Source organism: Lissotriton helveticus, chromosome 3_1 (genome assembly GCF_964261635.1).
Source record: "Lissotriton helveticus chromosome 3_1, aLisHel1.1, whole genome shotgun sequence".
NCBI classification, from domain to species: domain Eukaryota; kingdom Metazoa; phylum Chordata; class Amphibia; order Caudata; family Salamandridae; genus Lissotriton; species Lissotriton helveticus.
The window spans coordinates 897,313,589-897,338,568 of record NC_136061.1 but is presented as its reverse complement, the minus strand read 5'-3'; the positions used below and the strand labels follow the sequence as shown (position 1 = coordinate 897,338,568).

The window sequence follows — 24,980 nt, the reverse complement described above, 5'->3', positions numbered from 1 at the left end:
GGGTTCCTGATTGGCTATATCATGACCTGTCTGCTGATTGGCTTACACTGTTGTGATTGTTTCTTCTTCTATTCCCCAGGTTTCATGGGAACAGTAGTTCTGAGAAGTTGATAAAATGACTTCTGTAAAAAATAAAGAAAAACGAGTATGCATAGTCCTCACCTCCGATTCCTTAATAGAATTGAAACTTTCCGTTACGATAGCTAGGACATTTTTCATTCTGCTTGAAGATATTGCATTTATTAGCAAGCATAACAGATGGTTTAGTTTGGGCATGGTTGAGGTTAATTACAATTTAAGTCAGGTTGAATAGTAGACCTTTTCTAGGAGCAAATATTGGTTTGATTACTGAGTTTTTCTGTAGGGAGCTTTTGAAGGCTTGTTGAAAACTATGTCTGTTGAATATAATTCAGTTTTAGGCTGTTATGTGGAAGGGGAGCAGATGTTTCGGTTTTTGTCACTTTATTTTGTACTTTGTGTTGCTGTTCCTGTTACACCTCATCTTGTAGCTCATGTGGCAAGCAGTGGCCAGTGTGGCAGCTGCGATGAGTATAACCTGTCACACAAATCATCCATTTCGTTCAGTAGGACAATCAGTGTTGTCACTGGGTTTGGTCTTTATAGAAAAAGGTCTGCACTAAGAGTCCTATGGGTGGAGTAGCTCGGAGGGTTGTAGGAGGAACAGATTAGGGTACAGGGTAGCTAAAATGAGGTTGGAAGAATTGGGAGCAATGGGTGGAGATGGTGGGATGTGAAGGCGAAGATGGGATAAAAGTCTTTAATGGAATAATTGACAATTGTTTGTTTGTTGAAAAAATTTGAATCAGCAGCTTTTAATATTATTTAATGAGATTTAAATGTTTTTATTGACTACCTTGAAGTGCTCCTATGCTATTTCACATTGTCACTGATTTCATTTGATTTGTTTATAGGGTAATAAAGGTGGAGTTTCAGTTAGGTTCAAGTTTCATAACACGAACGTATGTATTGTAAACTCGCACCTGGCAGCTCATGTAGAGGAGCATGAACGACGAAATCAAGACTTCAGAGACATCTGTTCCAGAATGCATTTCCCACAAAATGATTCACAGTCGCCTCCGCTAACCATACGAAAACATGAGTATGTTTCAGGTTCTGCTACTTACTGTCTGCTGACCTCTTGTGAAGGAGTGAATGAGTCTTATTTCTGTCACACATATCTGCTTCTTTGTTTGTCAGACTTTTGGTGAATGACTTCACCTGTCTTCTGCTTTAAACACCAAACCATTCAATTAAATTACGTAGTCCACCATGTACATAACACTAAACGTAGAGTGTACAGATTTCCCTATCTTTCAATAACCAATTGACATTTTTGTGGTATGTAAGGTACATGGGTGGAAAGTTCAACGATAAAACTGATTGCACCAATCACTGACAAGTTACAGTGGCATAATTTTGGAAATACTAAATTGTAGCAGAATTGATATCACGGGTACTTTGTCATCCTCCTCCTTCTTTACATCTATTTCTACTATGTGTACTTCCTTTCCTGAAATATCGTCGATTAGACCTTGATTTTACAACATGGGGGCGGGCGTGTCTCTAAACAGAATCTTAGTTTACACAAAATATGCTAATAAATATAGCAAAAAAAAGAAATATGCTGACTTTCCAAAAATCATAAGTGAGACTGGTTTATTCACCAGGCATGTAAAGACGTTAGTAGGCAGTGTAGCGACATTGCTACCTCCGAGTGTCGCCACATTCCCTCCTCCCCACCCCGTACTTAAGGTATAAAATGATGTTAATAAATGAAATTGCATCTTTTTCATGTGTACTAATTTGAACTAGACTACGATTCCATCTTTATAAGTGAGCTTTAAAAAAGAGGACATCTACTAACTAGAAGAGAACATCTTTATTATGTAACTTATGAAACTCTATTGAGCTGATCATTTAGTGAGTGCCAAAACATTACATACTACAAAAGCAGATTTTCTTACTGACGATTATCAATGATTACAACTTATTGTATGAATTATTTTGGCACAGTGGTTTATGAAGAATAGCTTGTCTCTTCTCTTGTGCATCTAGTCTCCTTAGCTCATACATTTCATTTGCTGCCACTGTATGATTAAATGAAATTTTGTGTCTGAAGCTTTTATCACAAGAGTACAAAAGTAAATGAATTTTAATTGTCTTCTAGGGTTATATTGTGGCTCGGAGATCTCAATTACAGAATACAAGACCTAGAATTGGAGGCTGTGAAGACACTGATCAAGAAGAAAGCTTTTGATGAACTGTATCAGTTTGATCAGGTACTTGTTAGTCCTAAGGACGAAACAAACAAAATATATTTCTTCAGCTTGTGAATTGTAATATTTATACTTAATGAGAACTCTGCATTTTTGTTTTCAGCTTAAGATACAGATGGATGAAAAAGCTGTATTTGAGGACTTTATAGAAGGGGATATTAATTTCCAGCCTACTTACAAATATGACACTGGCACTGATGAATGGGACACAAGGTTTGTGATTTTTCATTTTCTCTATTACAAACCAGTTCGAGCAAGGATTTCCTTCAGATTTTTGAGGAGGCAGTGACCATGAGAGTTCTTGCACATGTGAGAGGAGTTTTGCACCACTGTAACAAAATGCAGACGAGTATGGGGAATAAAATGTATATATTCCCATTGGATTAAATATAATTGTTTTTGTTCATTTGCTGCTGATCCATCAGACTTCGAAGTAGGTAGTTCCTTTGAAAAATAGATTAATTTTTGAACTGTATACTCACTTTGGCATAATAAGCTCTTTATTGAATCATATATGCCAGTTAAATTGATCTTTTATCATAGATGAAATCTGCTTTGTGTCCGGTGCTGTTTTTAGTTATGAATGGTTATACAATTTCTCACTTCTGGTGCTCTTCTAGGGGGAAATAATGTAGTTTCACGATGTTTTTCCGTTTTATAATAGTTTTTTATTTACTAATATAATTTCAAATAAAAGAGGGATACTATCGTTGAACGCTGAGCAAAGAGCTGATATTATTCAATAATTCATACTACCTCTTATTCAGTTTGGTAGTACGGTTATTGTCTGAGATGGGAAAATATATTAACTCCAGTATATCAAACAAAATAGAAACCACTCAGTTTGTACTGATCATTAAACCAATAATTTGAACAGTTGGATGACCAGTTGGATTCATTATTAATGTAAATGTTGGCTGTGGTCATTTTCCTAATCATATGTGTTCAAAGTCTTTCACCATTTGTCCCATGTAGAGCATTTTAGTGCTACTGAAACTGCTGCCCAATCCTGCTGAGGTAAGCTTAAGTGCTTGTGGATATTTGAAAATATGGGTGATGCATAGAATCTCACTGCCTCCTTAAAATGCACAATTTATTTCTAGTAGATTAAATGAATATGTGGCGTAACATGAGTTGTAGGACTGGTCTCACACTCTGGGCCCAAACTAAAGAAACTCACTGAAACAACTTTGTTAAAGGAGTGTCATGGTTGTTCACTCATACAAAATAATAATGTGTTCTGATAACTCAAAAATCCACGTGAGATTTTTCGATCAGACCCTTTTGCTAACACCAAAAATCTAAAAGCTATAGACATTTACCAGCTATGCCAACGTAACCCCCTGTATGCTCTGTTTGTGAATTCACATGTGATATTTCAGGTGATCATACAAATGACAATATTTATGACATAATTCATGAAGTCTCATATCATTTAATTATTGATATAGATGAAATCACTGATGCGGAAAGTGACTCCTGTTTAAACACCTGTTTGCTAAAAATGGAAATATAGTTCTGTTATAATATGTTTTCATTACAAGTTCATCGTCATGTGGAAGAGATACTGCAGCCTTCTTTCTTCAAAAATGTTATGCCGATATGTATTGCTAGTGAGTTGTATTCATAGCAATATTCAGTATTTATATGCTCAGAAGCCATCCCAAATTACATCATCTGTGACATCACTTCTGACAGTGTATATCATATTACCATTGACATTATCAATGATCTTACTTAAGTAGCAACCAATTATTTTCTGCACAACTATGCAGTCGATGTACAGTCTCTGTTGTGGGTTCATCTGTCTACTGAAAAGAGATACTTCAGCCTTCAATTTATATCTTTTGACGGATAATTCTACCTGTAGATAACTCACCTCTTGGATTACTTCTCCTGGTGCCGTCTGGTCTGGGAAATGTTTCTCCATAGCTCTACCCTGGTGGTAGGGGATGCCGATTTCGTTTGATGCCTACTTTTACCTGCAGATTCCTCACCTCTTGAGTATTCCTCCTGGTGTAAGTCTAGTCTAGAAAACTTTCTTCATAGCTCTAAACTGATGGTATGGGCATGGCGATTTAGTTCAACACCAAAAGTGATGTCCTTGTGACATCGCTAACCCTATAAAAGTGATAGACATCTAGTCGTAGATTCCTTAACTTTTAAATTCTCCCCAGGCGTCAGACTGCATCCAGAAATTTGTCAGCAGTCCCTCTGCGGGCTGGGGATGGCTCCTTACGACTCATGACGTTGACTCTGGTTGCGATGTCAGTGGAGTCATATACTTAGTCCCCATCGGCGCACGGAAGTCACTTAATTCTTTTCCATGCTGCAATGCGGATCTGAAGAGGCGGTTCCTCAGGCTATATTCCTGCCCTATTTCGACAGATTTTGTCGGTGGGAACAGTGTGCCTTTCTCCAATGTCGTAGTGCTTTACGCCTTGTGGGTCCCGTACTTGACGAATGTTGGTTACAGACCATCATTCCATTTGTATGTGGTGTTTGGGAGAACACTGCGACTCCAAGGATTGTGGTCCTGCAAGAGACTGAAGCCGAAGGTGTTCAAGGAATGCCATGCGAAGTGGTCTGGTCCTAGGAGACTTCGCAGCCTCTTTCTTCTTACCATGGGCGGTCAGTTCACGAGGCCGTTTCAGAAACGTCCAAGTGTAAAGGCAGGAATTTAAAGTTGCAGCACCACCCGACTTCCCTGCGTGGAGAATCCGTCTCCCACGGCTCCTCCCGCTTGCCAGTTGAAGAGTGGGTTTGCGTCTCCGCCTTTCGTCTCCCCGTCTTTTCTGGAGCCGGGGCTTTGATGGCCTAAATGAGGGAGTATTATAACTCTCTACATCTCCTCTTTGGCCCCCACCTTCAACTGGAGCTTCCACAGGCCCAAAGGAGGTGAGTGAAGCCACAGCTGTTGGATCGACCTTGGTGTCCGTTGGGCCTTTTTGAGTCTATGGGTTGGCGTTAGCAAACTCCGCTACGGCGTCTACGTACAGCCATTCGGTGACTCCACCTTCGGCATCCATTTAACTGACTCGGACATCGATGTAGCAGTGCCGAATGAAGCCTCTCCTCCTCCTCTCAAGGTTGAAGCGCCATGTTCTTGACGTCTATGGGCGTCGGTTGCAGAGTCGGTAGAGCAAATTGGTGGGAATGTGGCATTTTAAATTCATTTTCAAGGTGAGACTGCGGAGGGTCACCTTGTACCGAAGGATACAAGAGGACTTGGACCCTCTCAGCCCATCTGAGAATATTTCATCTCAGGTCGAGGAGAGTTGGATATCTGCTCTATGTTGGACTAGTGGGCTGGAGTCTTCTCCAGCCTCAGCCTCCCTTCCCTACCTCGTCTCGTTACTGAGGCAAGTTCCTCCTTTGAAGATGTATTGAGGAGAATGGCTGCAGTTTTGGACTTGTCACTGCCTATGCTGGAGAAGTCCACTGACCCTCTGATTGATGTCCTTTATGAAGGACAGTCTGGGGAAGAGCCTGTTCTTCCATACTGTGAGGCCCTGTTCGACATACTGTTGGGTACTTGGGCCAATCCTGATGCAGGAGTCTCGGTGGAATGTGCTATATCTCGCAGACACCCTCCTGGAGAACCAGTTTGTCTCCTCAAGCATCCTACCACTCCTAGCCCTGGTAGTTCAGGCTTCTACAGCTTCAACGGATATGGATTCTTTACCTAAGACTCCATTGACTAGGGAGTCTAGAAATCAGGATGCATGTGGCAAACACATCTTTTCTTCGGCTAGTTCTGCGGTAAGGTCCACCAACACATATTGCGTTCTTGGGCATTTTTCCCGTTCTTTGTAGGATTCTTTGCTGACAAGGTTGCCATCACTTCCGGATATCCTCCATTCTGGTGTTGAACAGCTGATTAGAGATGGCCAACAGGTGGCCAAGCTGATTATTAGACGTGATATGGATACTCCTGAATTAGTAGGTCGGGCCATGGCATCTTCTGGGCTCTACAACATCGTGCATGGTTAAGAACTTCAAGTTTTTCAGAGGCTGTACTGGCAAGTTTGGGCGATATGCCCTATGACTGCGCCCATCTTTTTGGGGCTCAGGCGGACTTGCCATTGAGACACTTCCATGACAGGCGAAGTGATACAGAGTCCTAATTTCTCTTTCTCTGTTTATATGTTCTTTAGTTTTGCCCCTATTCTTGGGTTGTACAGGTGATACAGGATTTTTATATTCAAGGGACTGTCTTTGTTAGGGCATTGACATGTCCGTCTTTTGGTTAAACCAGATTGGTGTTCCTGCAAGGAGCAGATGCTATTGTTTCAATACTGTCTTTTTTTTATTATATTTTTTAAAATATTTTTATTGCCATATCATAAAAATGGCAATACAAGGTTCCAACTACAGTAGTGTACATAAATGCAGTGGGTTTGTGTCACCCAGAACATAACTGCTTGACTGTACTGTTACAATATTATGGCTTACAGAGGTACATAGAATATTGCACAGATGACTACCATATTGAGTGATCAACAGTTCGAACATGCCTTTTATTACAACTTGACTCCCTGAACACCCCCGCCCCCTTTTGGACGTCTCCTGAAGTTGTGTGGAATATCCTGCTGTCATTGAGATAATTCCTATTGTTGTGTATTATATGAGCTTTGTGAGTTAAGTGTCGCGGTCTGTGAGTTCATGGCAGACTTAGACTGTTGGTTGTTTATCATCAGTGACCATGCAAGGAGGTCATCCGCCAGTTTATCATCATTCCTCACTAGTTTCATTCTTACTCGCTCAGCAGTAGCCCATTCACGCATGTCTGTTAACCAGCTATCTAGGGTTGGGGGCTTAGGTCTTTGCCATGCAATCGCAATGCGCCTTTTTGCAAGGATCAAACCTAGCAGAGCAAATGTCCTGCTTTGTTTCTTCTATTTAGGTGAGGGAAGCAGACCCAGTAAAACTTTACGTATTTATCTTGGGATCTCCAACCCTTTTGCCTTTTTTATTATTTGCAACACTTAGTCCCAGAAGATTGTCACCTGTGGGCATGCCCAAACTACATGTACAAAGTCAGCCTCCGGTTGCCTACATCTGTGGCATGCGCCGGACCTCTCTGGATGCATTTTCCTTAGGGCCTTCGGTGTGAGGTAAGCCTGGTAAATATAATTGTATTGTATAGGTATGAACCTGTCATTGGAGCAGTTCACTTTTACCCCATCATGTATCTTTTCCCATTATTTTTCTGTAAGTTGTCCGCCAAATACTGTCTCCTATTTGTCTTGTAATGGAAGTGGATGTCTTTGCAAGTCTTCCCTAAGTGCCCTAAGTGTGTTATCATGTGGCAGCCTTGTGCCAATTTCATCATTACTTGTAGGGTTCTCGTTATCGGGGGCTCTTCTGTGAACGATGGCCAAATCTCTCTGGCCACTTGTGAAATCTTAGCTTATTGAAACAATTGCCCCGCTCATATGTGGTTGCCACCTTTTCCCTCGTGAGGAACTGGCCATTTACGCATCGACATTGCCTCCGCGATTTTTGTGAATCCCGGAACCACCCACACAGGTGTCTCTGGCGCATATGGTGCATGTTTCTCACCGTATTTTCCCATGTCTCTGCCACGAGTATAATAATATACGGTGCCGACACGGGGAGCCCTCTCCTTAGCATTAATAGCACTGGTAGCGAGCCTCCTGTATAGGACCCCTCCAGGAGCCTTTTTTCCCAATTGTCTTGGTCATCTAACCAGTGGACTGCATGCTGTAGCTGTGCCGCCATGTAGTAATGTTCAACACAGGGAACCTCCACCCGTCCCATCCGCCATGGTCTCTGTAGAGTTGAAAGGTTAATATGCTTGCATTTATTGCCCCACAGCAGTTCTGTTAACAGTGAATCTAATTGCTTAAAGACACACTGCGGAATCGTGTAAAATGAATTTTCTAGAACGTTCAGCCAACGCGGGACAATGACCATTTTCGTGATTGCAACCTTATCCATCAAAGATAAAGGCAGGTCTTTCCAAAAGCTCACCGAATTTCGTACTCCCTCCATTACCATACCAACGTTGAGCTCTAGGAACCTTTACTCTGGCTGAGCCAAAATCATGCCCAAATGCTTAGGAGGGTCCACGGCAGCCCTACTACCGGAAGCGTTTCCAACTGTCGATCAGCCAGACATCCCATAGGGAGCACCTTAGATTTTTTGGGGTTCACTCCGTGCCCTGACCCCTTCCCAAACTCTTCCAAGGCTCGCAGCAGGGCTGGTATGGCCTCCCGTGGTTGACTACAGCACACCAGGGTATCATCGGCATAAATTGAAACTACATGGTTGGTGCAGCCCACTTTTATTCCTCATATTTCCATGCGGTATCACAGGACACAGGCCAATGGCTCCATTGCCATGGCAAATATCAGAGGCGACAGGGTGCAACCCTGTCTGGTACCCCTTTGCAGCTGGAACGCCGCCGAGACTCTACCTCCCACTTTAACTCTGGCCTTGGGCGTAGCATAGTGTAGTTGAACCCGTTTGATAAATCCTGGTCCCAATGAAATTTTTTGCAATGCTGCCCAAACAAAGGGCCAGAAGACGGAATCGAATTCTTGTTCGATATCCAGGAGAACCAGGGGGTATTCCTCCCGTCTCAGACCCAGATCATGCCATACATGAGCCAACCGTCCTCTCACCACCTTCACGTCTATGTTTAAAAGGGAAATCGGCCTATACGAGTTTGGTTGTGTGGGGTTCCTGTCCTGCTTTGGAATCATTATTATCAAGGCTTCCCGCATAGAATCTGGCACGTTTTGTGTGGTGAGCGCCTCATTGTATACTTCCACCAATCTGTCTGCTAGGATCGGTGCATATTGTTGGTAGAATTTTGCCAGGAATCCGTTGTTCCCGGGTGTTTTCCCAGACATTAAGAGCTTTAAAGCCCCCCCTACTTCCACACATGTGATCAATCCCCCTAGTATCTCTGCCGTATCGTGCTCTAAAAGGGGCAATTCCACTGAGACCAGAAAATCCGCTATTGCGTTGTTTAGAGACTCGGTGCCCTGCGCATAGACTTTGGCAAGGTGGCTAGCTAACAGTTCTGTGATTCTTGTTTGCGTGTGCACCACGTGCCCCTCAGGGTCCTGCAGATTTAGTATTAGTTCTGTGGATTGCTCTCGCCTCAATAATCTAGCCTGGAGGGCGCACGACCTGTCTCCCTCATGGTGCAGCCTCTGGCGGTACACCGTATGGTCGTACTTCTCCAATTGTTCCACATCTCCAGTAACTCAGCCTTCATTTTGTGCTATTCCCTAAGTAATTGAGGGTCGGCATGTAGCCTCTTTTCTAACCTGGACAAGGTATGCTTATGTTTCTCAATGTATTTCAGTAGTTGTTGTCTCACCCCATATGTGAGCGGAGTACCACATTTATAGCATTCCTTTCGTTTGCCCTATACCTGTCCATCCCAAAATATTTCGATAACGCCTCTGAGACTGCTGACTCAAATATAGGGTCCTGCAATACCTCCGTATGGAAGCGCCACATGGGTATGGCCGCTCTGGGTTTATGGCCCTTACAGCTGATCAGGATCGGAGAATGATCTGAAATATATCTTGCTTGATATGTTATCCCCTTCACTTCCCTCGCTAACATTGGTGAAATGAAGCACTAGTTCAATCTGCTAAATGTATTACTGGCTGGTGTGTGGCAGGAGATGATTTTCAGCGTAGGGTTACGCTCCCTCCTTATATCTAGAAGGTGCATTTCCCTCAACATATGTCAGTGTTCCTGTCATCTGTGGTTTGGTATGTAGTCGAGGGGGTTTCACGGTCTAGATTCCCATCCATAACAAAATTGACATCTCCCAACATTATATCGCTTCCCCCATGTACGGTGCAGCTGCTCTCATAACAGACGGGAAGAAATCAGCATAATCAGAATTGGGAGCATATACATTTATAATACGCAGACCCCACCCAAATTAAGGTCCCTCTAGCGAATCCAGAATATGAAGTAGCAAAAATGTGACCCCTCCATCTGCGTCTCGTACACGGGATTGTGTCTCCCCACACACGAGTTTCTTGTAGACATGCAATCGATACTTTGTACCTCTTCAGCTATGCATACATCCTCCTAGGGCTTCTCAAAGGCCACCAAACCCCGGACATTCCACGTAAGCACTTTTAATGTTAACCCTGCCATATCCACCAGAGTTGTATATCAGCACCTCTTCCCAGTAGCACAATTACCTCCCTCACAGACCATTTGTGTGTGTGGAATACTTTTACTCTCACCTGAACCAGAAGACTTAATATTCTCAAGGACATCCAACATACCGCAACAATAAAAACAGAACAAAGAATCCCCACCCCACACGACATGGGCAACCCAGCTACACTCCAAGCGTCTCTAGCACACCCAGACCGAGCTCGCTGTGGCCTCCCTACACCTTCTTAAATATCTTTAACACCTAGATTACAGGCTAAAATAGTAAGATACTCTCCTTTTGAGCAACTAGCGACTGGACAGCGAGTCGGGAGCGAGACATAGCCTCAAACTCTCTAACCCCGATCCCAGTTCCTGTAGGGCATGAGAAGGACCCTTCCCCCCCCACGCCGCCTCCCAGCCAACATCTCTACTCTCGAGACATTGCAAAGCATACAATAGTCACAGTGCCAAACACTTATCTGAAACAACACTAGGAATGTCCCTCTTTGTTCTTGTACTCGCTGGGTATAGTCTCGAAAAATCGTAAAGTGATGGCCTTGGGAATACAACCTTCCCTTCGCTCTGGTGCAAGGAAGCATCACATCCTGGTCCCTATAGTTAAAGAAACGGGCTATAATCGCCCGAGGGTCTGGCAGCCGGCCCTAATGCCCGGTGGGCTCGCTCAATAGTAAAAAAAACTTGGATAACCTTTTTGGGGCAAATTTGCTAACAATCCACTCCTCTAGGAACAAGTCCACGGCTGGGCCCTCTTCCTTTTCAGAGAATCCGATAAAACATAAATTGTTCCTGTGGGATCTCCCTTCCGCGTCTACGGCGCGTTCATCGAGCTGCGCCACTCGTCTTTGTAAACTCACCATCGAATCACTGAGTGATCGTACTTCTCTTTGCATAGTCTCCACATTTTGTTCCGGAGCAGACACCCTGGCCGAGACCTTGTGAAGGTCGCATCATAACAGGTTTACCTCTATGGCCACTGCGTCAATTCTCTGTACAACGTCCTCCCTGGATGACTGAATCGCCGCCATAATCTCCGACAGAGATGGAGACGTATCAGAAGGATGACTTGTAGAGTTTACCTGCTCCTTTGGAATCACGGCCGCCCCGGCCGGTTCCAATGGGCACGGCTGTCCAGATTTAGATATCTTATTGGACTGCACCTTGCTTGTCTTGTCCTTCACCATCCCTGTGAGAGAATAGGACCGATATTCCCTTTTGGAATAGAAAGCCTACCTTGCAGAGGGTCAAGGTCCCCAGGATCACTTACTCGTCACCCAAGCAACCCCTCCTCCAGACAATTAGTAGCTGCCGGCCTTTTCCACTGTCCCCCCTCAGAGCCAGTCACCGGTCATACCGATGGCTCAAGACCCACCAGGGTATGTCTCACCGCTTTTCTCCTGCTGCGTCTTTATCCTTTCACATGGTCATAGGACTTCAGGCCAAACTTGCTGCGGTCCGACTCGCACCCATTCCTCCTCCGTTTTATCTGCGCCCCGGCCTGTCTGCCATGCTTGCCAGTACCTCCAAATCCATCAGAATAAGTCCCTCCCATACAGGCCGTATGAAAACCCTTTCCGATGTCTCCTCAATATGTCACCAGCTTCTGCCTAACTTCAGAGGTTTCCTGCCCCTCCACGAACCACTTGACAGGCCCAGAAATGATTTGCTGCCTAGGACGGAAGGGGGGAGTCCTCCGATGTCTCCACACTAAAGCTGCTCACTGCGGCGTAGACACGACCTCCCACTGCCATCGGAAAGTCCACCTGAATGGAGGGGGCCGCGGCAACACTTCACACGTATCTGCCCCAGCTTCACGCCACCATCGGATGCGGGCGAAATCACTGTCCGGGAGCGCGCCAGCAGACGCGCTTATCAGCCGATGGGTCCCGGCACTAACCTCTCGGGGGTGATCCGGTTCCGGACCAGCCCCTGTCCATTCTTACAAGGGGTCTCCTTCGTGCTTGTCCGCCTTGCACACAAAGATATCTGCTCCTTCAGGCCCAGCCGAGCCTGCCTCAAGATGGCGACCAATGTTTTCAAGCCTCCCCGCAGCTTTCACGTCCCTCAGCTTCTCCCATGACACTTCAACGGGCCCGCCGCCAAGCCCAGCGGGGTCCCTTGCTGCTCCGCTACCTGAACAGAGGATTACAACTGCTGGAGAGATCAGGGTATTAACGGATTAGGAAGCACCGGCGGGAGCTAGGGCAGACCGACTAGTCTGCCATGCGTCCAAGCCACGCCTCTCAATACTGTCTTTAACAGTTTGTGTTACAAGGATACCTGAAGGATAGTTTTTTTCCTTTTTCTTTTTCCTCTGAACCTGGGCTTCATGCTCAAGAGGTCATGTGCCGGTGTTATGTCTTCCGGTTAGGAAGTTTAGCTTTTCACATGCTTCATTTAAAGCAGTTTGGTATGCTCGAATGCATTACTGTTGACTTGCAGTATCTTTAATATAGACAGATCATGAATGCCAATTGGAAGGTCCTGTAAACAGAGTGTATACTTGTTTTCTGCGAATAATCTGAATTTCCACTTCAAGGTAGTTTTGGGCTCTGGTTTCTCCAACACAGTCCTTTTTGCTACGTTAGCGGAGTGCACTTTTCATTGACTACTAGTGGTGCACGGATAGATGTTGCATTGGAAAACCTTTAGGTTATGTTTCCCGGTGTCTGGGTCATGCCAGCTTTATTATGTGATGTATTCCTTACTTATGCATAGGAATGCGTTACATGGAAGTGTGCTCCTTTTTGCTGGAGACATTACATTTGGCAAATCAGGTGTCTGATTTGTACTCTTTGAATACTTAAAGTCTTGGTTTCCTGCTTTTTTGGAGGTGATATTTATTCTTATGTTCAATTTTAGAACATGGTTGTCCCGTGAGTTCTGCTTCTAAGGTTATCTGAGATGCAGTGTCTGAATATTTACTTTAGGGCTGTTTCCGATCATGTCTTACGTGGTTGAAAAGATTCCTGTTTTATCAAAAAAGAAGGTTTACTTTTTAATCCTTCTTCACTTTAAGAACATCCTGGATATTTCCATATTCTTTAGCATTAGTATTATTGATAAGCGTACATTTCCTGTCGGGAGGTTGGATGTTCTTTGTCTCCATGGGGACATTTCTCTTTCTCTATTGAGCATTCACTGTTTTCTGTACCTTACAGCCCTTTAAGGGATCATAGTGTGAACGTATGATCTGGTGCTTCGTGTGTTGTTATAGAACTGAATATGTGTATTTGATCACTTGTCTGCCTTACGGTCAGATAACATTCTGGCTCATATGCTTTGCGGACAGTTACTCCAACTAGGTTCCCTTTTTGGATATTTTCCAGGGGCTTGGTTTATTTTATTAATCTGGACCTTCTAGGCCAAGTGTGGTTGATACAGTGCAAAGCTAAATAAGATTAATTCACATATACCTACATAATTTCATAGTACTCAATCTATATCCTCTCTGGGCCCATTATCAAACTCTTCATACAAACCATAGATCCTCCGATGAATCTTTTATGTGAGCTAACAGGGACTTGGATATCAGAAGAACGGGGTAAGTCTTTCTGGAATACGAAAATGCCAAAATCATGCAGACACATATATAAGTTTTCCAATAAACTCACTCAAATAAACTATTGACAAATACTTCACACCAAGAATGACTCAAAATGATATAATTACTCATGTACAACGTTTATCTAAGCCCCAATTTGAATTGTCAGGAAACACAAATCACCTTTAAGCTTTAGTTTATAGGAATCATTAGTACAAATAGTCACACAATATCATACATTTTCAGTAAATATACATTAGCACTACAGAATAAGAAAGAGAGAGAGAACATAGCAAAATTATTTCTGCATTTAGGTTATACAAACCAAAATATGCAGAGTTGAAACGCAAGGAGTCACAGGATTAAGTGCATAACTCTCCAGCCGAAGAGTTATAACTGCACACTACACCAGCCGGCAAAAGTATAGGTTGAGTCATTTCGAATAGTTCAGTTCAAATGGGATAGGCATTAAAAATCTAAGTTCAGTCCGACAGCATGCCAGGCAGGGAAATTGAAAATGATAACCAGCCTGACTCCCTCTCCATGGGGGCAATTATACTTCCAAATGTTCTGAGTTTACACCTACAGTGTATCAGTTTATCGTATGTTATGTTTTCCATTTGGTGTCCACAGTGGGCTGCTCATAGTGTGATCACTACCTCACCAAAATATTTGGAAACATTAAGTAATCCTTTTGTCGAATCATTAATTTCAACAACTTTATAATTTGCATTCTCTCCTCTGAAGTAAGGAAATTCATTTTGTTCACTGTCTGTCCGTTCACAGACACGCTCTCTGGGTTTACAATTGTATTGATACATTCCTGTTGAAAAGTTGCTGAATGAGAAAAGGACCTATTGTTCATAAATAAGGAAAGAAACTCTTGGAAAAGTTCTTACAACATCTGAAATGAAGACTTCAGCTACATTCTGCTTTTCTGAATAGGGAAAAAGAAGCATTCGAGGCCTGCATGAAAATGTATTAAAATCATGACCACGTTATGATTAATATAAAACACGTATTAACACGTAGAATTCCGTTTTCTTAGTAATTTCACTCATTATTTTTCACTCCAAAGATTACATGTCAATATTAAGCACTGCTGAAAGAAACACTTCACCCATTTTATTTTTTTCGAACAAATTAATATGCGTGTCACTTTTGTTATTCGCATTTGTATTTCACATATTTTAATGTGATGCAGCTAAACTTTACTGTTAATCATCTTTAAGCTAAACATTTTAATTGTTTTCATTTTGATTCACTATGCAAGCATTCTTTTTGTTATGTCACGTTAAGTAATCAGCAGCACATTTCTAAGTTAACCACGGTTTATTTCTTATACGCATGTCTACATTTCATGAGCAAATAACAATTTCTCTCTTCTCTTTATTTAAGTTTTTCACATTTTTACGTTTCAGAACACTTCTGCTTGCTTTTACGAAGCAGTAAAAGATCTCATGTTTTCGCCATCATTCTAATTTGCACATTTTGGGTAAATTGTTATAGATCACATCTAATAGTGAGAATTGATAAAGGCAACAGACTTTATACGTTTACACTCCATCATGGTCGTAAATGCTAACAGCATTTTTGACAGCCGCATTATCTTCATGCTAGGTTACCCAAGGTGTTTCTTTGAGGATGCGATTTCTCTCTTGATATTATATTGTATGGTACTTTGGGACTGTTTTTTCAGTTCTGTTTATCCATGTGTATATACACAGAGTTTGCATAAGTGTGTTGCATATGTGTTTACACTTGTTGATGTAGTTCTGCTATATTTAATAAAAGGATGTTACATTAAAACACAATATTGTGAAATTGCTTCTCTCTGCGCTGTAAGTTTTGAGTTCGAATCTATGTATGTGTGGAATGCGGATATATAGATCTAGGTATAATTGATCAATGTTTATAGCAGTTTCATATCTGTTTAATTGCCATCTTTTCTTCTTTATGGGCACTATGCACTGTGGGAACCTTTGGGTGGTCATTTTGTGTTAAAAAAAAGTTATTTGTATTAGGGATGCACTGTGACGTTCTTCTGTTTTGTCTCTTAGATTGATTTTCCCGACCTTACAATGAATGGGTTTAATCATCTTGGTATTCATGGGAAGCCCTTCTTTTGTCGAATTATCAGGCCAGACTTCCTGTACATATGTCTTTACTGATGTAGAAAATGTGGGCAACATGGCATTCGCTTTGATTTTTTCCCTTCTAGTTCAAGGGCTCACTTACCCTTTGGGGGTTGAATACTATTGTCAGATGTCTTCTAACAGGGTATTATTCTGTTCCCCTTGAGGCTTTGGTTTTTTGGTGCCTGCAGCATTCATTTTTATTTACATTGTATGTGGCCATTGCCACGGTTATTATGGTGAGCCATGCTCTTTTTCGTTGTTTTCCTATGTATGTCTGGTCTGTAGTCAAGTTCGACCAGCTCGTTTTCTTTGAGAGCTTTAGTAGTATTAGTTTGCAGACCCTCCACTGGGGGGGTATGACTATGGTATTTAATTCAAAAGTTAAAGAATCAGCGGCTGGATGTGTCTATCAGATAAACAAGTTACTTACCTTCGGTAACTTATTATCTTGTAGAGACACCGTCTAGCCGCAGATTCCTTACCACCCTGCCCATCCTCCCCGCTCTGCGAACGATCTGTACTGTAAGGGTTACACCCTTTTCAGCGCTGGTTGTATATACCAGTGATCGCTGTTTCACATAATTGTGTAATTTAACAGACCATTGGGTCTTAATTGCAATACCTTTGATTTCCAATTGCTTTGCCACAACATTGGGTCTTTCTTTGTGGGCCTTTGTTTAAATTTCTTTATTGGGTTTTTAACATTTTAGATACCGCTTGGCAATGCTTATACAGATTACAGCTATGTATATGTACATGTATATGTATATGTATATGTATATATATGTATATGTATATATATATATATATATATATATATATATATATATATATATATATATATATAATATAGACTTACATCATTGTATATCTTCATTAATTGGAGTGCATGTGGTCTGTATAATGTGCACATCCTACAGTGTGTGTCTAAGCAGGAGAATCTAAAAAAAGGAAACAGGGGGATATATGACCTATTTATTTATTTATTTATTTATTTCCATTTATATAGCGCATTATCACCCCGAGGTCTCTAAGCGCTTGTACATAAAAGGAAACCAGTGCTACCGAAACCAGATGTCTAACTTATAGCACTCCCCATGCTTCCCGAAAAAGTATTGTTTTTAATGTTCGGCGAAAGAGCAATAGGTTGGACTCCTTGCGGAGACTAATTGGCAATTTATTCCACGCTGCTGGAAGCAAAGTGGAGAGAGCACGCCCGCCCATAGTGGACAGGCGAAAACGTGGATTGGCCAAAAGAGTAGCTTCAGAGGACCCTAGCGCCCTACCAGGGGTATAACCCGTAAGTCTGGTCTTGATGTAACGAGGCGCATTACCATAGAGTGCCTTGTGTGAAATACACAATCCTTTGAACAGCGCCCTCTGTCTAACTGGGAGCCAATGTAACTGATGCAGGAGAGGGGTTGCACGCGTTTTCCTTGGCATCTTAAAAATTAATCTCGCGGCATCATTCATTACGATCTGCAGCCTCGCAAGTTGCCGCTGGGGAGGCCCTAAGTATAACACATTGCCATAGTCCAGACGGCCCAGAATCATAGCTGACACAGCACTTCTTAAGGTGGAAAAAGACAGCAATTGAGAAATCTTGCGAAGCTGTCTCAGAAGACCAACACATGTGCCAACCACTACGGACACCTGTTTGTTCATGGACAGGTTACTGTCAATGTGAATTCCCAAGCTTTTCACCACGGTTGCTGGTTCCGGTGCCCTACCCAACTTGGGCTAAAAACCGTCATTCCAGGGGCTGCCCGAGATGACTATGGGCAGCACCTCAGTTTTGTCCCGATTGATCTTCAAGGAGTTGGCGGACATCCAATTTACTGTGTACCTTAAGATGTTATGCAACCTGGTTTGTACCCCTGGAGAATCCCCTAATTGGATAATAATCTGCGTGTCATCAGCATAGTTAAAGATCAGACACTCCATCTGATTCAGAGCAGAAATCAGTGGCTGCAAATAGATGTTAAAAAGGAGTGGTGAGAGGGCAGATCCTTGCGGTACTCCACAGGTGATAGCAGAAGATGTTGAAACTAGGTCAGACAGCTGCACCTTCTGCGATCTATCTTGCAGAAAGGATGCAAGCCAGCCTAGTACGGGGCCCCCTATGCCCAGATCTCTCACGCGTGCCAGCAGTTGACTATGACAAACAGTGTCAAAAGCCGCGGAGAGATCAAGTAGCACCAGGGCCCCCGGGAGCCTCTGCACCTCAATTTGTCTAAAATAGACGCCATAACCAACTCCGTGCTATGACATGGCCGGAAGCCAGCCTGATTTTGCTCTAGCAGATCATTAGTCTCCAGATGCTTAGAAAGATGGGATAGCACGTGTTGTTCCAAGACCTTTGCTAAAAAAGGTAATTGGGAGATAGGCCTAAAAATTTTTAGAATTTTCATATCCGCCCCTGGCTTCTTTAGCAGCGGAATCAACCGGGCCTCCTTAAACATAGCCGGAACTTGTCCAGTTTCCAGAGATTTGTTGAGGAGGTGGAGGACATCCTCCTCCAACCCTGGCATGGCTAGCTTAAAGACTTTCGGGGGGCAAGGATCTCCTTGGGAACCTGATTTTACCCTCCCCACCAGGCTTGCTAGCAACTCTTTCGTAATCAAAGAGAAGCTATTCAGAGGAAAATCCACTTTGGGGGTAAGGGGCTTCACTTGAAGCGAGCATTCCAACACAGGGGTGCAAGAAATTTCTGACAAGAGATCTTCAATTTTATTAACAAAGAAGTCCTGGAAGCTTTGACAGTCCTTCTGTGAAAAGTCAGGCCTCAGCTCCTTATTTTTTCTCAGCTCCGAGAGCACCTTGAAAATTTCTTTCTGGGGATTTTGGGCAGTTGCAATCCTTGTCTCAAAAAACTCGGATTTGCGGGCTACAATAGCCTTTTTATACCAGGCCAACTCCTGCTGATATAGACTCCGTGCCCTCGTATTGTAATCCTGCCTCCAGGCTCTCTCAGCCTTCCGCAGGGCCTGTTTCTTTGACCTCAAGAGATCATTAAACCAGGGTGCTCCTGCACCTTTGTCCACTATTTTCATCCTTTTGGCCGGTGCCACTAAATCAATGGATGATTTTAATTTGTCCACAACCCTCTGACATGTGATCTCTATGTTATCGTCACATGTAGTTGGTGCGGCGGAGTTCAGTAGGTTTCCCACCAGATCTTTCTCATTGATGGAATTCCATCGCCTCACTGTTCTCCATGATGGCCTAGCTTTCCCTCCATGTTTTGGTGCTGCCTTCTGTCCCCTAATCAAATAATGGTCTGACCATGCACATGGACTGCCAGCCATCGGCCCAACTCCGGGGTCGGTCGACCACACCAGGTCTAACGTGTGGCCCTTATCATGCGTGGGGACCTACTACATGTTGAGTTAGTCCAAGCGTTGTTAAGGCTTCCTCTATATGACTTGCCTGCCCTTCTTTGGGGAATAGCTCCCAATGGAAGTTAAAATCTCCCATGACCAATAGGTCCTTGTAACGAGAGCTTAAATCGTGGACCAGCTCTGTAAAGCCTTCTACAAAATCGGGGGTAGCCCTGGGGGGGCGGTACACCAGTAGAATGACAAAACAGACCTTATCCGCCCCAAATTTGACCCCCAAAATATCTGCCCCTCCCAGGCATTCAACACATACTGTTTCCACCTTCCAACAGCTCTTATATAAAAGAGCGACACCCCCTCCTCTCTTGTCATTAGCTCGATTCCGACAGATGGACAAATAGTTAGGGGGTAGGGCGGCCACCACATCTGGTGTGGAGGAATCTTCCAACCATGTCTCTGTAACCCCAAAGAAGTCAAACTCCCCACCTTGTAATAGTGTGAATATCTCAAGGTTGTGTTTCTGAAGTGATCTGGTATTTAAAAGCCCATACCTCAAAGCTTTCCAACTGCCCTGACCTTCTGGCTCTTCTGCTCCCACACAGCTTTGAGTAGTCCCTCCCTCCATAATAGAGTGAGACAGTCTACACTGAGCTCAGGTATCCGCTGCTGATAAGCCATCAGCTCCAATCTACTGTACCTAATAAATGGGCCAGGGTTTATGGCCCCGGGTCCCGGTAGGTCGCGGATGGGCGCAGATGGGCTCGCCTCTGGCGAGGCTCCGGCGCGCCCATGGCGCGCTCGCTGCGCGTAAACGCTGCGCGTCAACATGAGGCTGGTTTAAATAGGCGTCTTAGAAGAGCGCCTGACAACTCTGATGTTGTCTCAAAATGGCGCCCGCCAGGCGTCCAACCTCTCCCAATCAAAAATGGCGTCCAAGATGTATCTGGTGGTGTTGAGGACCCGCTAAGCAGCGGTGGAGAACCTATTATCGTGCAAGTAAGGGGGCATTACTATTTAAAACACTAAACTCTATTTAAACGATATTTTTAACTAAGTAAAAGAACGAGTCCCTACCTAGGATGTTAACGTGTCGTACCGCTACGCAAATGTGTCGGTCCTTTCTTCCAAACTAGTGCCTCGCGTCTACCCCTGTGGTGTATTTCTACTACCGTCCATATCTCCTGTCTACCTGCTTAGGTTGCTTTGCTCTAGCCTCTAAGTGTTGAGTTTAAATTACATATCTTGGGTCTTAAAATAAGGGGGGACGCAGTGCCTGCAAGTTGTCGTATGCCCTTGCTCCGCAAGTCTCATCAGTACCAGTCAATGTATGTTATGTGAGCCCCCTGGGGTGTCTGCTTGGTAGCGTCTTGTGCGAGATTCGGGCTCTTCTGGGTCATTCGGCTCTTCATTTCGGATATCCTGCAAAATCGCATCCCATGCCCCCACCAGCTGCATTGTTCGTAGGCCCATTGTGTTTTCTTGCAGCAGTGCTACACTCTCTGCCTGCACCCGGCATGTCAGAGACTGTCACCAGGCGTTAATGTGTGGTGGGTCTGGCGACATTCATCACCTGATGATTAAACGTTTGGCCACAATAAGATCAAGGTCTATGAACCAGCATGTGACTTTTTGCTTTTTGGTCCTATGTAAGAGGCCCAGTATACAAACCTCCCAAGAGTACCCAATCGTGCGACCTGTGCATGTGGTCAAACTCCTCATTGCTGCTCTCCAAAAAGAGGGGAGAGCTGTGCATGCCCACAACATATGTATAGGTCTGCATCTATCCTAGCACATCTTGGCATTTAGCATCTACACGATTATAGTATCGATTAATCTTGGCTGGTGTCATGTATGCTCTCTGGGTTATATAATACTGTATGAAGCAAAATCAAGCATTTCTGGGGATATGTGTAGGTCCCTCTAATATAGTTGAATACTCGCGATCAGTGCATTTTCTCTGTAAGTCTGTATCCCAGTGTTGTCTGAGGGATGTCCGTGGCTGTGCTGAGTGTTTGCGTAGGGAGTCAGCAAACTATTTTGTAAGATGTCTGCCTGTGCCCAGTTCGTGCATATACTGAATAGTGAGATGAGTCCCAGGCTCCTGGGTTATGTCACCCCATAGAGATCGCAGCGCCTGCGTTAGTGGGGCATAGAGGAGAAACTGGCCTCGCGGCAGAGCACGGCTAGTGTGTGGAACAGCATTAATTGGTGATCCTGGTAAAGGTCGCCCAGGGTCAGCAATCCTGCACCTTCCCAGGGGATTACTTCCGCCGTCTTGATTACGCGACAATGAGTTGGTGTACCCAGTATGGGCAGAGAAGGGGCATAAGAAGTCCGACGGAAAAATCTGTAATAATAAGTCCACATTTGTAAAGCGCACAATCACCCGTAAGGGTCTCTAGGCGCTGGGGGCCGTCGGGAAGATTAAGCGAGCTATTGCCCAGAGTCACATGGTGCTGGGCTAACCTGCCGCCGGAGCCGGGGATCGAACCGTGGTCCCCAAGATTCCAGCGTCAGTTGCCCTGGCCGCGGCGCCACACCTCTCGTGGGCAACCAACGCCTGCCGCTGCGCCAGGGCTGTACCCCTCCTATCAGGGGGGGAACAGGGCTTTGACCTGGGGCTGTGTGTATCCAGGCTGCAGCGTGGCAGTATCTGCTAACTGCCGATCACCAATATAATGCGCCACCCTTTGCAGCTGCGACACCAGATAATAGTGCTCCATGTTGGAGACTGCCAGTATCCCGCGAACGACAGGCAAATAGAGTTTAGCTAGCGCTACCCTGTTGCACGCTCCATGCCATATAAATTGTCTGACGTCTTGTTCTAGCGTACAGAAGGAGGGTTTGACGTAGATCGGCAAATTCGTACAATGGTAAAGCAGCCGGGGGAGCACCACCATTTTCAACAGAGCTATACGGCCCATGGTGGCTAGAGCAAGAGTGCGCCAGAAGGACATCTGTGATCTCACTGCAGTCGCAGCCCTAAGGAGGTTACCCTCCAGTAGGTCCTCCTAGCGGCGGAAGACCCGGATCCCTAGGTATCAAGAGTTTTGCCACAGCACCTGAACGTCCCCCAGCACCAGCCCTGGGTACGGGATGTTTCACCGAAGGAGTACAGACATGACTTTTCCCAGGTCACGGGAAGCCCTAACAATTGGGTAAATTCTCACAGCGCCTGTTCAATTTCTAGATGCGGGCCATGCACGTCACGAAGATAAATTAGACGATCGTCAGCATATAGCGAAACACATGGCGAGCACAAATAGTAGCGGGGAGAGCGGGCATCCCTGCCTGGTGCCAAGCTCAATGGAGACTGCCTGTTTTGATTTTTGATGTGGGTTGCGTGTGAAGCAGTGTAACTAGACCTAGGAAACTTTCCCCCATTCCATACCTGCCGAGAGCCGCAAATAGAAAATCCCATTTGAGGGTGTTGAATGCCTTCTCAAGGTTGAGAACCAGACAGCCCGAACGCGTCCACCTTTCACCGGAGTAATGTGCCACCCTGAAAAAGCGGCATATGTTCATTGACGTGCAGCAAGCAGGCACAAACGCGTTCTGATTTGTGTGCACCAATCGTGGCACTAGGGGGGCTAGTCTGCACCAATATTTTAGCTAGCACCTTGTAATCCATGTTTAGCAGCGCCAGGGGCCAGTAGGAGCCTAACAGCTCCGAATCTCTACCTGGCTTGGGAAGGGAAACCAATAATGATTTGTGGAGCAATTTCGGCATGATAAAAGTCTCCTGCGCGCTGTGCTACATGGCGAGCAGTCGCGGGCCAGGATCGATTGGAACGCTTTGTAAAATTCAGCTGGGAAGCCATCCGGCTAGGAGCTTTTCCAGTTGTTAGCGCCTATATAGACACCTGCATCTCCTGTAACGTCATCGGCTCCTCTAGCTCCGTGCAGTGATAGTGGGGCTAAATATGAGTCAAGTTCCGGGAGCGGTACCTGAAAGGCTGATTTATATACTCTAGTATAGTGGGCTGTGAACTCCTTGTATAACCCATACTGACCTTTTATTAAATGGCCTGCCTGTGATCGCAGTGCAAGGGCCCGGGATTGTGCCTGGTCTTGCCTAATCAGCCTCACCAGAAGTGCTTAATTTGTAAAATATTAAGCGCCAGGGCCAAAGGTATTACTCACTGGTGCACTGAACCTTGCACAACCTACCTCATTTTTCTACTGCAGGTTTAAGTTCAAGTTTTATAATTTTTGTAAAGTTATATTACATGGTTTAATGCTGCACTAATAAGTGATTCTTAAAAATGCACAAACACAGCGCCACTGTGTGATGGTTTATCAAAAACATTTAACTGTGTTTACAAATAAGTGCTGCTGTCAAGCACCAGCAAACACCGGCACAAATAAAGCATTGCTTAGCACAACTTTTGATGAGTTCTTTCCACAGAAACAAAGCATAACCCCATTCCTGAGAAAAAGTCCCATGCACACGTAATGAGGATAAGAAATACTGGTAGAATGTCTTGTTTTCGTATTCAAGTGGTTGACACCAGCAGATTAGTTGGAAATTTTTAAAAATGCAAAAACAAAGAAACGACCAGCCGAAACGTGTTTCGTCACTAAACAGGAAGTATCCCGTGACTCTTCAGGGCTGTGTGGTGGTTTAAAAGAGTGGTGAGATCAAAGAGCCGGTGGAGTAAGCAGAGCGGTTAAGGGGTCTGATGAACCCAGCGAACAGAATCATCAATAGTATGACGTCAAAACCCACAGAGAACCGAGTGCCTAATGAGGCGAGGCGACCTGCCTGACTACAAAATGGCGGTTCCCGACACTCGTCTCCATTAATTCTGGGCCCGACGGAGATTCAGCGGAGTGGGATCGGAAACCGGGAGCCACGTGACGAGTGGAGCCTCCACCTGAGTAAGAAGTTACTCGCTGGGCAGAGGCGGAGTGGCAAATCGCGGAGGAAAATCCGATTGAAGGAGTGCAGCGAGGCGGCCTGCCTGACTAGAAAATGGCGGTGCCCGACCCTCGTTTCCAGTGATTCTGAGCCCGACTGAGCTTCAGCGGTATGGGAACTGCGACCGGGGGCCCGTGTGGATTTAAACTAAAGAAACGTATGCTCCTGCAGTGGGGAAATTTGATATCGGGGCCAGAAGAAGAGTGTCCCCGCGACGACAACAGTGGGGGAGTCAGTTTGGGGCGGAAGGGGTGAGTGCGTTTGTGTAAATTCCCAAAGTCAGAGGGGAGCTGCAAAGATACATGGGAGTACGCCAAGTGTGACGTGAGGTCCTCCCAGTGTAACGCATGACCCTACGATGGCGGCCGGAGTGCACCCCTGGTGAATCTCGACACGAAGAACCCAGGGAGGTGTCTTGTGAGGCGGTGGGAAGACTCTGTGGCCCCCTGAAGACCACATGGCGAAAGAGACAACTTGACATGTTATGAGAAGCGATGCCGCTGCCACATCACTGAGCTGGCTTTCCTTTTGTGCTGAGTTGCTTATCCCCCTGACTCTGCA

General features: G+C 44.6%; 1 protein-coding gene across 4 annotated transcripts in view; it reads left to right on the top strand.

Moving 5' to 3' along the window:
* The window catches only part of INPP5B (inositol polyphosphate-5-phosphatase B), a 923,852-nt gene that overhangs the window by 514,485 nt on the left and 384,387 nt on the right, over positions 1-24,980 (top strand). For all 4 annotated transcript variants that reach the window (XM_078681233.1, XM_078681230.1, XM_078681231.1 and 1 more), the window contains 3 exons: positions 933-1,120; positions 2,189-2,300; positions 2,401-2,510. In XM_078681233.1, coding sequence (XP_078537359.1) covers positions 933-1,120; positions 2,189-2,300; positions 2,401-2,510 — 410 coding nt within the window. The remainder of the gene's footprint in view (positions 1-932; positions 1,121-2,188; positions 2,301-2,400; positions 2,511-24,980) is intronic.